The sequence below is a fragment of the Aquila chrysaetos genome, chromosome 4, assembly GCF_900496995.4.
Source record: "Aquila chrysaetos chrysaetos chromosome 4, bAquChr1.4, whole genome shotgun sequence".
NCBI lineage: Eukaryota > Metazoa > Chordata > Aves > Accipitriformes > Accipitridae > Aquila > Aquila chrysaetos.
In genome coordinates, this window is record NC_044007.1 from 68,364,735 (window position 1) to 68,378,853 (window position 14,119).

Genomic DNA, 14,119 nt, shown 5'->3' on the forward strand with positions numbered 1-14,119 from the left:
GCACTACAGCTGATCAGCACTCTTAAAATATATTCATTAATTCTAGAAAGCATTTCAGAAAAAGTTAATTTTAAATTTTCTGTGAGCAAAAAGGATTTTAGAATAACATTTTGAGTTATATCCACAAATTATTTATTAAAGCACTTTGCTAGGTATGGACCTCCTCCTGCTTACAATGAAATTAAAAGAGATTTACCACTGATTGAAACAGGAACAGGATCAAACCAGTAAAATCTTACTATACTTTGCCTGTACAGTGACATAATAATAAAATGCAGTGTCTAATAAAAGAAGTGAAAGCAATAATACTAAAATTTTGCATCTTTATGGCATTTATTCTCCCAGAAGAGTCCCGGTGTAAAGCCAGTAAACAATAACTTCCTTATCTGTCTGAAATCTCAGTGAGAGTTTTAGGTACACAGAACAGAATTACCAGAGCTGGAATGATCCCAGGGCAGCAGGGCTAACATCTGTTCCCGTGGAAAATAAAACAAGAACTGTAATACCCTCAAGCACTCAGGAATTCAGTTTTATACCATTTCTAAAATACATTCTCTCTAAAATCATAGTGTTTTTTAACTCTAGAGTCATGATTGAAAGGCCTTCATATCTCGAACTTTACGCTAACTCAGGTCCTTCTGCAGTGCCCTTTTCTAGGAGGGAAGGGAGATAAATCAGAGGTAGGTCTGAGGGACAAGTTTGCAGACTGAGGCTGATGCGGGATAACTAATCTTGCTGCTTTGACCACTGCATACCAAGAGAATATGCTGCAGCTGAAGGCTGTACTATGGTGAATTTCATGCCCAAGCCACTGGGCAGCTGAGGGCTTGGAAGTATCCATGGAAGATGTCTTTGCTTATCATTTCAAATGGAGACATAGCAGATAGAACCAGTAGCATCCCTAAGTTTGCCATACATCTTTTTTCTTCTCTTAGCAACGCCAAATGCAGGAATAACTATACCACTGAAACACACTGTTACTCTGGTATGTCCACAATTCATAGATTTTTGCCTATAAGTCATTGCATTGTCTGCAAAACTCACCTGGAAGCATGGTTCAGTTGTGCCTGTACCAGCCTGTACTTGTTTGATTCACAGACCATCTGCCAGGTAACCCTAAAAGAGCCTAGCTGGCTCTTCAGGACCATCACGCTCTATCTAGTAAATACGTTAATGGCCCATCTAGTAAACACCTGGCCCATGCATGTATGTCTATATCTGGACATATTTCTAAGAAATGAATAAAATCTGTTAGTGATCTGCTCTTCAACAAGGACAGTAACATCAGTTTCAGGAAAAGCACAGCCAGGTGAGAAGATGTTCATTAAACTCTACGCACTATTAAACAAATCAGAATAACAACAAGAGGCACTGGAGACTGGAAACTCGGAACTGCTCAGTGATGCAGATCGTATGAAAGCCTTCCAGGAAATCTTTTCCTTTCCCATTATATTCTCCTAAATACACCTTTCCCTGAAGTCATCTCTTCCAGACACTTTGTTCTTAAAAAAAGGTGTGGGGGCGTTAGGGACATAGCTATGGATTTAATTCCTCTCCCAGGGCGTCCCCATCTAGAACCCAGACCCTGCTGACTCTTCATCTGTCCCCTCTGCACTCAAGACATTTCTCTCCTGGGGAAGGAGCAGTCTTCCTTTACAGGCAACAATACTTGAAAGGGGCTTGAAAGAATTTTAACCTGCCCTATATAATCGTAGCACTCAAGACAGTTGTTTGCTAGGCTTCCGTATTAATTGACACGTTATGTGCTACCACAGCTACCAAGAACTTAATCAGGTTCTAGGGCAATTAAAGCACCTGAGATGCTCCCTTCTCCATCACACTTCACTTTTCTTCTGCACCTCCCTTAACAGCAATGTTCTAGTCCTTCCTTGGGAGGTTACAACTGCAGTGTCAGAAATAGCTAAGCTTCATATACAGAAAATTAGAAATTTGCAACATTATCAACGCCACACATCTTGCACCACATTTTCCATTTTGGATTATAATTGCAGGAGAGACTCTGCCAAAACAGTTCTTAGAGCATATATTGCAAATCCTTAACTCTTTTCCACAGGCTTGTATATGGAGAAGAGAGACACGTCTCCTGCTGATATGGGATCACCACCAGAGATCCACGCTGATGGATCATCTGCCTTTGATCATAAGATACCAATATTGTTTGAAGCCACGGTATAAGCCGATGGAGTTACTCCAGGTTTTCTATTATTTTTCAGAGATGGTATTTCATTGGTACACTTACTGCAAGAGGGTCACTTCTCCATAAGTGTCTGTAAGATTTTATCCTATCACCCTTTTTCAATAGGCACATGAACAATATTTCCTATCTCTTGTCAAAAGGAACTTGGTGAAGCGAGGTACAGGGCTTTACCGCCATAAAAGAAGGTACATAACATTTTTCCTTCTTTTTCTACTACATGCTGGAGGGGTGGCAAAAGAACAGCTTCCCTACCTAGTACTTCTGTCCAAATAGAACACAAAAGGCCGTCTAACCATCAGGAAAAACAATCTCCCACTTACACAAGAGATACCTCTCCCACTTACACAAGAGATACCAGAACCCGTAGCTCCTATGTTGCTTGTCCAGCTTGTATAGACTGTCCCATCTTTCAGTATCTTTTTTTTTTTTTTTTTTTTTTTTTCAAATGGCCCTCTATACCAACCTCAGACAAAACCAACTGGCAGAGGAAGAAAGTGTCTTGAAAACTCTCTTTAAAACCACTGATAACCTCTTCCAGCTTAACTGCTGATCTGGCACAGGACAGAGCTTCCAAATTTTGTAAATTTTATTTTTTCTTTGATCTTTCAAATTCAAAGAATACAGAAAAGAAAAACAGAACAAGAGAAAACAAAACCAACAAAGATAAAACAAAGGTGGATTGGAAGCAGGCAGCTACAAAACAAATCACACTTCAGAAAAAAAACAGCATGGTGGAAGTACTGAAATGTGCTTTGTTTCTTCAGAAGCTTGAAGGAGAACTACCCTGTGAAGCACAAACCTGCACTACCACTCAGACAATGTAATCACCTTCACTGGAGCTTTGTTTCTTTATTATTTGTAGGGACTTCCACTCTTTGCCCCCAAAGTAGCAACAAAGCAGCTTCTAGAGCATATTATGTGTTATGTTAAACACTGTCTAGCTACAGACAAAATTAAATATAGAGCAGAGGAAGCTAAGAGATATTAGCCTGATCTTAGAAAATGTTTCACTAGCTTTTCTGTAAATGCATGTTGCTCATTTATTTTCATCAAATATCGCCCTATTAGAATGACAGATGCAGTAATAACTGTTCTACAACTTCAGACTAAAGCCTTTTTTATTTGCCACCTACTATATCTATTAAATCGTCAACTGCTGATTAGCTTGAGGGCTAATCTTGAAATGTTACAGTTAATCTCAGTTCTCACTTTAAAAAGTTAGGATTTCCTTCTGTATGCAGTTTTACATTGTTGGCAAATGAAAACATTTGCACTGAATTTTTCTAATAAGCAAACATTGTTTATGACCCTATGCAAACTTGCTGATGGCTTGCAGCTCTGTCTCTTAAATGAACTGGCCATATAGAGAGCTAATTATTTCACCAATCCACCATACTGCTCTCAGTTGCTCATCTGAGATGGATAATGCACTGAAAGTTAGGAGGGAATAAGGAAGTAAGAGGTTCACCATATTTATCTCCACTGGAGGAAGCTCAGATTCAAGGTTTGGGAAAACCAAAAAGAGATGTAGGAGGTCTTGCACACAGTCAGACCCCAAGTATTTTTCTTTCTTGTGCTACACAAGAAACCCTGTAACATGAAGCAAGTTCTGAAAAATCAAAAGGAAACACAAGGCATTAAGTTCAGAGTAGTTCACGTTCATAACCCATGGGGTCAGGTGTGGAAAAAAAACCCAAGATCTGTCAACAGTTGGGTGGGGTTGTGAGCACATGCATGTGTAAGCATACATATATACATATACATGGTTTCCTGACTATGCATTTTGCTAGCTTATTGAACTCCCTCAAATCACCCAGTTATGGATAATGGCCAAAAGCAAATTTTCAAATGCTCAAAATTAAGACCAAGTAAAATTCATGGGAACATTCAAAAGCATTTCTCAGGAACAGGTATCTTTGTAGTGTTAGGTATCCCACTGCACACTAAACCTCCACCCCATCCTTTATAAAATTAAATGTACTTTTAAAGCACTATACTAGATTAACAAAAAGTTACTTGATTAAAATTTCTGCCCTCCCTCCCAATACTTTTACTGTCCACCCTACCTCAGCCATGCCAACAACAAAAAAATTGACTCCAGGTATAAATAGCTCGAGGCTTGATTCAGAACTGTTCATGCAAAATTAACTGCACTGATCAATGCCACTACAGAAATTTTTGTTAGACCCTCATATTAAGCATAAATTCATTCTGCTGAAGTCCACGCTAATTCTGTCTGATTCTCTGCCAATGACTGACATATTCCTTAATTTAACAGTCTTAGGGTATGTTATTTTTCCAGGATGACATGAAATAAATATTTTCTCTCTGTTCCTATTCTGATGCTAACATCTCCTATATTTTTGAGATTCCTGTACAGCACAGTGGCTACTGAAGCCTGGAAAGTGGAGGCAAGCTGCTAAAATCAATTTTCAGAAATAATCAGCATCAAAATACAAAATGAACTTCATATCAATAAGCATTTTTCCAGTTACGAAACATGACTGGATCCATTCAAATGCAAGATGCCAGGGACAGACTTGAAAGCTATTTCATGCCTGTGGTTTCAATTGTACAGCAGCTACTGTGATAGAATTTCATCCTACTGTGCTAGAGTCTCTGGCTGACATAAAAGGAAAGACAACACTGTATTTAATTTTCTCTGTCCTCCACTCTAATTCTTTTTCCACACAAATAATAGAAGGCCTTAAGGATGAGAAATAAATTAACAATTTTGAAGCCTGATTTATAATCACAGATAATAGCAATAAACTCAAGCAGCAGAATACCCTATTGCAACAGTTACAGGACTTCAGGCATAAACCAGGGAGAATGGTAACATTCATGACATCACATCAGTGACAAAGGTGAAACAATTAGAAAATTAGCGGAAAGCATTTTTAAAAATAATGTCATTTTTTCCATAAACAATAAATTAAAAATTATCTCCAACACGCATTGTATTTTTCCCACTACCTGGCTCCCACATGGAACCAATACAAACTTTTACCATACCGAGAACAAATATGGTACTTAATATCTTTCCAAGTATAACCAACTTTTTTTGCTAACAAATATAAACATTGCTGTAGTTGTAAGGTCCTACGTAACCATCCATAGTCTTTACAAAGAGAAAAAAGAGGAAAAAAAAAAACTAAACCAAATCCAAATTCTCTAGATGGATTTTGATTCAGTATGCACATATATGACTCCGTATCCTGAGAAGACAGCACTAATGCTTCACTAATTATCAAGCCTACAAGTTATACTATGGTAGTATTACACAAAATAAAGTTAGACTTTTTTTTTTATTATTCTTTAGGCAAACAATCATGCTTTAGGAGAATTATTCTAGCTCTGTGCAAAATTCTCTTTGGCTTCCACACATACATGATGGGCATGTTATAGGTAGTATGCTACAAACTGCTGTATAATTGAAATGCAGATATATAGATACCCAGAAATATATTTTGTTTCCCATCACTTTATCACTTTATACTGATTCAAAGCAGTAACACTTCAACAGAGACCTCAGTAGATTCTCCAACTCTAAATTACCTCCAGTGGCTCTACCAACTATATAAGGGGACTCCTCAGACATCTAAACTGTGTCAAAATAAATTGTGTGAGTACTTCTTATCTTTCATTTTCCAACACCTAGGTTATCAGAAAGAATGTGTACTATTTGAAAAGAGGGATATATTTAGCAAGAAAACAGGCATCTGGCAGCTTATAAACCATTAGCATGGCAGGGCTGTATTCCATTTACAAAACTGGCTTTATCTGGATTAAGAAAAGTGGAAAAAATTATCCAAAATCCTTTAAGAGATTTTTTTTGTTTCAATAACTTTCCCATCAAAAAATAAGTAAGTGCTCTGATAAGCAAGGAATTAGAAAAATGTAAACCACGAAATCCAACCTACTCCCAACTCAAAAGGACTCCTGTCCTGAAAGCTGGTCACTGCAGATGGACCATTGTAACCACACAACGCATACTCGATTTGAAAACGGCCAACATCAGGGGATCTGACTACAGAGTTAGGACATTCAGATTAATAAAACCGTAGGAACATCCCTGCAGGTCTTTTGTTTGTTCATATTGCATTTCTCATCACAAAGTCCTTTTGTATCTGTAAAACAGTATCCATTTTACCTTTGAAAAAGTGTAGCAGATAACTGTTTTCTGCTAAAACACCAAATATACATTTCTGTGCTCTATATTCAAAATACATGAGAAAATTACATGGTAATCAACGTGACTGTAAGTCAGATAAGCACGAAGCAAAACTAACAGAAGGAACCATTTTGCTAAGAGAAAAAAAAAAAAATCCAGAAAAAGAGCAGAACCTGCAGAAATGTTTAAGGAATAACTATGATTTTCTTTCCAATAGATTTCTGACAGTAGAATTAGAATAAGTAACATCTATGTACTGAGCTTCTGATGCACAAAAAGAGGATTAGTTCTGTCAAGTCTTTGGAAAATAGCCTAAACTGTTTTCTAAATGTTGTCTCCTAGGGAAAAAAAAAAAAAATATCAGAAAAAAGAACAGAAAAAGAATGACATTCTGTGTAATCAGGAACTAGCACACTTCACTCCCAGCAAGTCTTTCCAAAGCTGTTTAAAAAATTCCACAAAAACCACCACTCGACAGTCATTATATTTTTTGTGGTTTACTATAAATAATTTCAAAGAAAATGAAAATTTGGTAAAGGGATTTATTATTTATGACATGACAGTCTTTCTGATATATTCACAGAAAACATAAAGAAAGATGCCTTTTAGTAGATTTGGCATTTTTAGATTCTTGTCTACAGCTTCTTGTCTACATTCTCCTCTTACCTATTAATTAACATATTTTACTATATCATTGGATGAGTTTTTGGATCTTGATAAGATTTAGTCCTTCCTTTTATTTCTTCTTTTTTCAGAAACTCATTTTATATTTGGCATAGATACTCCAGAATAAATGAATGTCCTTTTCCTGTTTAGAATAAGTTTTCAAAAATAAATTGTAAAAATTTTATACTAAAATACTTTCTCTGGAAACAAATATTAAAATGAGATTTGGCACTCCAAGACCCAAAACTTACATTCCAGTGAAAGTTTTAAACTAGGTCATAAATGACAGCAATTTATTAGACTGAAGAATAAAAAGTTTAAGGATATTTCTGGTAAGAATCAATCTATTCCTTCAACTTTCTGAACATTTCAATGCAAAACTTTTAATATTTGCTATAAAACTCTTCTTCTTCACACTCTGGAAAAACTTGAGTATTGGTTGTTGTGATTATATCCTAAGAACATGTAGCTGCTATAGATTTTCTTCTCTCTATATCTTTCTGATTAAAATGTTTTTGTGAATGTAGTATAGGAACAAGAAGCATGATCCCTGCAAACAGCAGATTTGGGCTGTGCATTGTCACGATGACTTCTTAGACCAATCTTAACGGGAAATGTTTTACAAAGCACCTCAGACAAGCACTAAATGCAGTGAATAACTGTGCAGTAATTTCTTTAAAAACCATTACACCTGAGGGAATAAAGTAAGTAAATATGGCTGAATATGACAGGTGAAACTCTGATCCATTCCCTCCCTAAAGGGATGCAGTTCATATGTGAGGTTTTGTTGGTGTCTCTGAAATGAATAAAAAAGAGCCTTCTTCATCTTAGAGGTTTTGGATTTTTTTTTTTTTTTTGCAGAGGGAGTAGTGAAGGGCAATTAAGCAGTGCTAATGAAATCTATCCATTTTACCGTAATCGGCTGTCAAGACTAAACAACAGGCAAAAAGGCTAAAGATGGGGAAAGGGGGAAAAAAGGAACTACATAGCAATATACAATTTCAACCACATTGAGAGATACTATACTGGAATAACTGAGGACAGAGACGTCTGAGTCCCTGCAGACTCTGGTTCACAGCTGTTACTGACTGAAAGTTCTATCAAAGATCCAGTCCTGCTATGGATGCAACAGGATACCCAATTTTTTCCTAAAACCTTCAGTCAAATTCAGTGTAAAAAGAAAGAAAATTTCATATTGTACAGGCAACTAGATTCTCATGTTGTCTTGCCATGATTGTTTTTACTTACAAATCCTAAATTAGTTTCAATTGTAGCGTGATACAAAACATAGGCTTCTTCAGCAATTAACAAGGACACCGAAAAGTTGAGCCTGCACCCATTGTTGATGTCTATAAGAAGCTATTTCCTCCTTGAACCAATATATGACATGTATGACAACCTTAGTTCTGCTACTTCAACACGTTTTGAAGTTAACTGATATCCAAGACAATTTAAATTAACACGGGGACAGAATCTGACAAGCTACTGCACAGTGGCAGAAATGATGCCAACCTTCTGCATGCTCTTGCTGCAGGGAGGTGCCTAAAAGCACTCCCTCTGTGCACTGCTGAAGTACACGTTTCTTCAGAACTCTTGATTTCCTTAGCTAGCCATGTTGCAGCCCAAGCAAACTGCTTAATGAAGCGTGTTCCAGGAAGTTCCTTGTTTGCTGCTATTGGAAACCGTGAAGACCATTCTCCCTGAAATGGAGTCTGCTCATCTCTCTTGCTGAAGGAGTTTGGCTCTGCAGACTCCTGAACACGTATGCGCCATTAACTTCTGACTGACATTGCCTCAAATATAATTAAGCAATTAAGAAGTTTTAGGGCCACACTCCTATTGCCCGTTTTACTCTGCTAAAAACTAGAAGCAATAAAAAAAAAAGTACTATGAATTTGCAATGGTGCAATTGAAAACAGAATGAGGTTATTACTATATGTGACCAGTTCTTCTCTTAAGTCACAGTCAACATGCTTTGTACTTGACTGTGAAAAAATACGGATTATAAATAAACTTAAATGGCAACTGAAGTATGTTGTAAGAATATCTAGGATGTACAGCACTGGAGTTGGAGACATTAGTGTACTATAACTTATTACCAAAAATAAATGACGCAGGAAAATAAGAGATATTTACAGATCACATTCCAGCTACTCCTCAACTGCTAAAACAGTCACTTAAAAGGTCACTGCAGCTTGCAACACTTGTGGTTCCCTTGAGACCGCTTTGAGTTTTTAATTCAGATGACATCCATGCTTAAAAACCTGATAACTAAGGAACTATACAGTGCCATCACTTGGCACCAGAAGACAGGTGATCAGCAAGAGTCTTAAGGCAACAACATTAATTCTTAAGGTAAAGTAGAAGTGTGGAAGCTCTGAAGCTACAAGAAATATACAACTGTGTTTCTTTTTCAAGAGTATTTAAAATTTAATGCTTGCTTCAGCTACTGACATAAAATCACAAGCCTCCTCCACCCCACAAGTATCTGTTTAGGACTTACCGTTACTCCAAAGAAGTTGGTTTCATTCATAGCATCCAGAAAAATTTTGCCAAGTTTGTGATTTGTGTAGTTAAAATCTTCAATTTTTTGGTGCTTGTTGGTGGCATTCAGATACTTCATTGCCCGCTGCAGGGTCTTGGCAATCACCCATATTCCATCATAGGCATAACCATGAAATTTGCTGGATTGCCCATCGCCACGCTTAGCATTGTATTCCTTTTCATATTGCTGTGGAGTCTGCAGAGGAGAATAACTTCAGTTTTATTTCAATACTTAACATTTTACAGAGTTGCACCCAAACCTACACCTCGAACTGCACCCTCCAATTTAGAGACATGCATGACTAATACGGAAAAGGCTGCCCAAACAAAAATTAAGAAACTAAAATTCCAAAACCATGTGCTGCATGTCTTACAAGACTGATGGTGAGACTGGGAGTGAGACCTAGGAGACAGAGAGACTGAAAAGCAGTTGTTCTGCTTCTCTGTATGAAGGACAACCTGCTTTATTTTGCTTTTGTACAAAAGGCTTCAGTTCAACCAAAGCAACCAGCATACTGGTGAGCCATAAAACTAGAACAGAGAATAAGTCTGTATCCCTGCAAATTAGTGGTCTGATTACACTTTATAGGATAATGCAAATCAAATAACCTTTACTTAAGCAACTATTTGCTTAATATGAAATTATCTGAGTGGCAATTTGTCTATGTTTTACAAGTTTACTATGCTCTTTATGGTGCGCTATCTTATGATGAGTTGCCTTTTTGTAAACTTGCCTTCTCTGCTCACTCAGCAAGGCATGAAAGAGATGAAAAAAAAGACGAAAAGCAGCAAAATCTGCCATGTTTATTCATTGGCCAGAGTTTGCATGAATTTGTTCTGTGATAAATGTTATGTACTTTATAGTAACCACATATTTACATATTTAAAACAAGCCCCACCCCCCCCCCCCCTAGTTCTGAGAGGCACAAATCACCAATGAAATTAGCTGTTTGCTGGATTAGGTATAAACATAAAAGATTTCTGTTTCTGTGCTCAATTATTTAACTTGACATGACTCAGCACATGATACTGCAGACTGTAATTCAAGCTTTACTGTACATTTAACTGTAATGTTCACACGGGGGAAAAGGACAGATTTGAAGCAAGGGACTTCACTGCTTCCTTACCCTGTAGAGAATTGGAATTGATTTCTAAATATTTAAAAATTGCAAACCAGTGGAAAGATGAGACTAACCATGATGACTGCCAGCTCTCTTTGTAGAGGAACCCTTTAGCTTCACCTCCCTCCTCAGTGCTTTGCTGTGTCAAGACACTGGTGAGACAACTGATGGTATAATGAAATAGTTGGAAGAGAAATACTAACCCTTCCTGATATGGTCTTTATCATTTTTGAGCTGAGAGGCTCAAAATCCACTCCAATATAACCTTCCATGGCTGCAAGAAGATTTTTGCTGAGACATTGTGAGGAATTAATCCAGGATTCCCACCAAAGGTTTTCATACCACCCTGGAATAATCCACTGATATTTGCTGCCATACATTTCTTCATCATAAGCCTACAAAGAAAGAAAAAAAGAAAAGCTAATAGACGTTGTAATAGACATATTGAACATAAAAATAATTGTTTTCTGTTCATGGTTTTTTCCATTATTAATGAAATTATGGCATAATTGAAGGATACACAAGTATTTTGAACAGTTTAGAATAATTACTTGCTAATAATAAAGACTCCGTTCTTGAAGTTTTCTGTCTAACATTCAGGTCATGAGAATTTACTAAAACTTATTTTGCTTTCAGTAGGCCATTTATTCAAAAACAGAAAAATAAAATACTGGATTCTAAAACCAGGGGAGATAAAGAGGAACACTGGCAGAAGACACAGCATTTGCATAGAAAATTCCCCATAACACAACTATTACACAAGTGGTAGGACCACCATGCCACCACATTTAAACTAAGTTATTATCATCCTACTACCACCCTAAAGACCACATAAAATAGGATAAGGTTAAACAAGAAAACTTGGATCCTAGGCACCATCAAATCACAACGTTGCAAATATGAATTACATGACTGTGCCGACCACAGGGACGTTAAGTAAGCAGTTTCTTTTGAGAAGCATGAATCAACAGTAAATTGATAAAGCAAGCAAATCTCACTGGGTTTTGGTTTTGTTTTTTTTTTTCCAGCAAGAAATTTCTGAAGGTGAAATCCTGTATTGTTTGAATACTGAATACAGCCCACTATACTCCAAGATACTGAGATTATGGTTATCTCCAATACATAGCAGTTACATGCAACAGGAAACAGAAATACTTTATTAGTCATACACATATGCTGTTGTGCCTAAAAGCTGATCTACTCACAATAGATAATCTATTCCATTGTGAAGAGTGTTCTAGGATAAAATTAGCAAATTTTATCTTAGATGTTTCTCTCACTGTCTTGTAAGTACTAGATATTTTTCTTTTGACATTTCACTCAGACTCTATTTCAAAACAGGAGGTTTCATGCTTCTTTTGCTCCCAATATAAGCAATACTGGAGATACAAGCCATACTTATAAGATAAAAATTCCAGTTTTTAGAAATACATGGTACAACCTTAGAGCTCTTAACTAGAAAATTGCTACACCTTCACAGAAAATGTTAGAGGAGGAACTTATGAGAATGCAAACAGGACACACTAGTCATTCAGAACATAACCGTTTTCAAAAGTATCCCAAAGATCATACCAAAAGCCTATCAGATAAGTAAAGATGAATAGCAAAAAATATGAAATAGGACAGCCTCCTAAATATGTTAATACCCAAATTAAAACTGGGCTTTAAAGCTGTGAAGGCTATTTAATGGTGCCAACTCAGTTCATAAACGTATTGTGCACAAAACAGATTTGTTTGGCCCCTGGTTGCAGGAGCTTTAATTCAGCCAAAATCAAATTTCATGCATTTGTACCCGATGCTGCTTGAAAGTGCTCTTGTCTGACACCCAGTGTCTTGCATCTCGTATCTTATTTTGCAGTCCACATAAACTGTTTGTCTTTCTCTTGCTCATTAATTAATTCTACCCTTCCAGAAACACATCTGCTTTTGCCCTCCTACCCATCTCCACTCCTGCTACAGCTATGACAACACTGCATCCCAGGTTCACCTGTGAGGAAAACAGCAATCCCATCCTGCAAATACTTCCTGATGTCTAAAAGAATTTCCATTACACAATTAGGTCATTCAAGACCTTTCAGTGATACAGTGTCTTTTATTTGACAGTTTTCAAATCACCGAGGACACAAACTGACACAGAATAGTGCTTTTAGAGAAGGACAATCTTGTGTAGGTTCACTAGCTCTATACAGATTAAAGTACCAAATCGTGTGTTGCAAGAAAGCATTGGCTGTGAACTATTCAGAAACTGAAGCTGTTGGAAATTTTCTGTTTGCATAAGCACTTGAGCCTGTTTCCTGTATAATCTATATATGTCCTGGGATATGGGCTGAAAATTGAAAGTTTCAAAATAGCCAGAAACTCCACCCTAGTAACAAGGGACCATTCCCAACAAGGTTGCACTGAAACTTTCACATTCCTGCAAGAAATTGGTTTACAAAAACCCAGGACAAATACTTTAAGAGCTGGCAGCTCTTCATTTGAGATCTGGTGGAATGATAGGGCTTGAAGGGTAGTCTGGGGAAGGCAAAAGAAGGAACTAAATCAGCTCCTCCAAAGCTGAGCACCATGACCACGCAGTCATTTTTCTAGTAACAGCACAGTTGTTACTGTTCAGGCATTTCAGTGTTTGGGTTTGTCGTGGTTTAAGCCCAGCTGGTAAAAAAGCACCATGAGGCTATTCGCTCACTCCTCCACCCCAGTGGGATGGGGAGGAGAAAATATAAAGAAACGCTCGTGGGTTGAGACAAGGACAGGGAGGGATCTCTCACCACTTATGGTCATGGGCAAAAGACAGGCTCAACTTGGGGAAGAAACAAAATCAGTTTAATTTACTACCAATCAAATCAAAATAGGATAATGAGAAGTAAACCCAAACCTCAGAACAACTTTCTCCCACCCCTCCCTCCTTCCCGCCTCAACTCCACTCCCGGTTTTCTCTCCCTCCTCCCCCCCAGCAGCGCAGGGGGACAGGGAATGGGGGTTTGGGTCGGTTCCTCACACACTGTCTCTGCCGCTCCTTCCTCCTCAGGGGGAGGACTCCTCACTCCTCCCCTGCTCCAGCGGGGGGTCCCTCCCACGGCAGACCGTCCTCCACCAACTTCTCCAACGTGAGTCCTTCCCACGGGCTGCAGTTCCTCACAATCTTCCCTGGCGTGGGTCCTTTCCGCGGGCCGATCTTCAGTCACAGCCTGCTCCAGCACGGGCTTCCCCAGGGAGCAGCGGCCATCTTGGGGGGCATCCAATCCCCCTGCTCCGGCGTGGGCTCCTCTCTCCCCGGGCTGCAGGTGGGCATCTGCTCCCCCGCTCCCCTCCGTGGGCTGGGGGGGACATCTCCTCCTCCCTCACTGACCTCAGTACCTGCAGAGGGGTTCGTCTCACATCCCGCTCCCCTCACTC

At 38.3% G+C, this 14,119-nt stretch overlaps 1 protein-coding gene across 7 annotated transcripts in view; it reads right to left on the bottom strand.

Moving 5' to 3' along the window:
- GABBR2 (gamma-aminobutyric acid type B receptor subunit 2) overlaps positions 1 to 14,119 on the bottom strand; it is a 488,653-nt gene that overhangs the window by 232,362 nt on the left and 242,172 nt on the right. For all 7 annotated transcript variants that reach the window (XM_030011389.1, XM_030011392.1, XM_030011394.1 and 4 more), the window contains 2 exons: positions 10,927 to 11,118; positions 9,562 to 9,798 (listed from right to left, as the gene is read on the bottom strand). In XM_030011389.1, the coding sequence (XP_029867249.1) occupies positions 9,562 to 9,798; positions 10,927 to 11,118 (429 nt within the window). The remainder of the gene's footprint in view (positions 1 to 9,561; positions 9,799 to 10,926; positions 11,119 to 14,119) is intronic.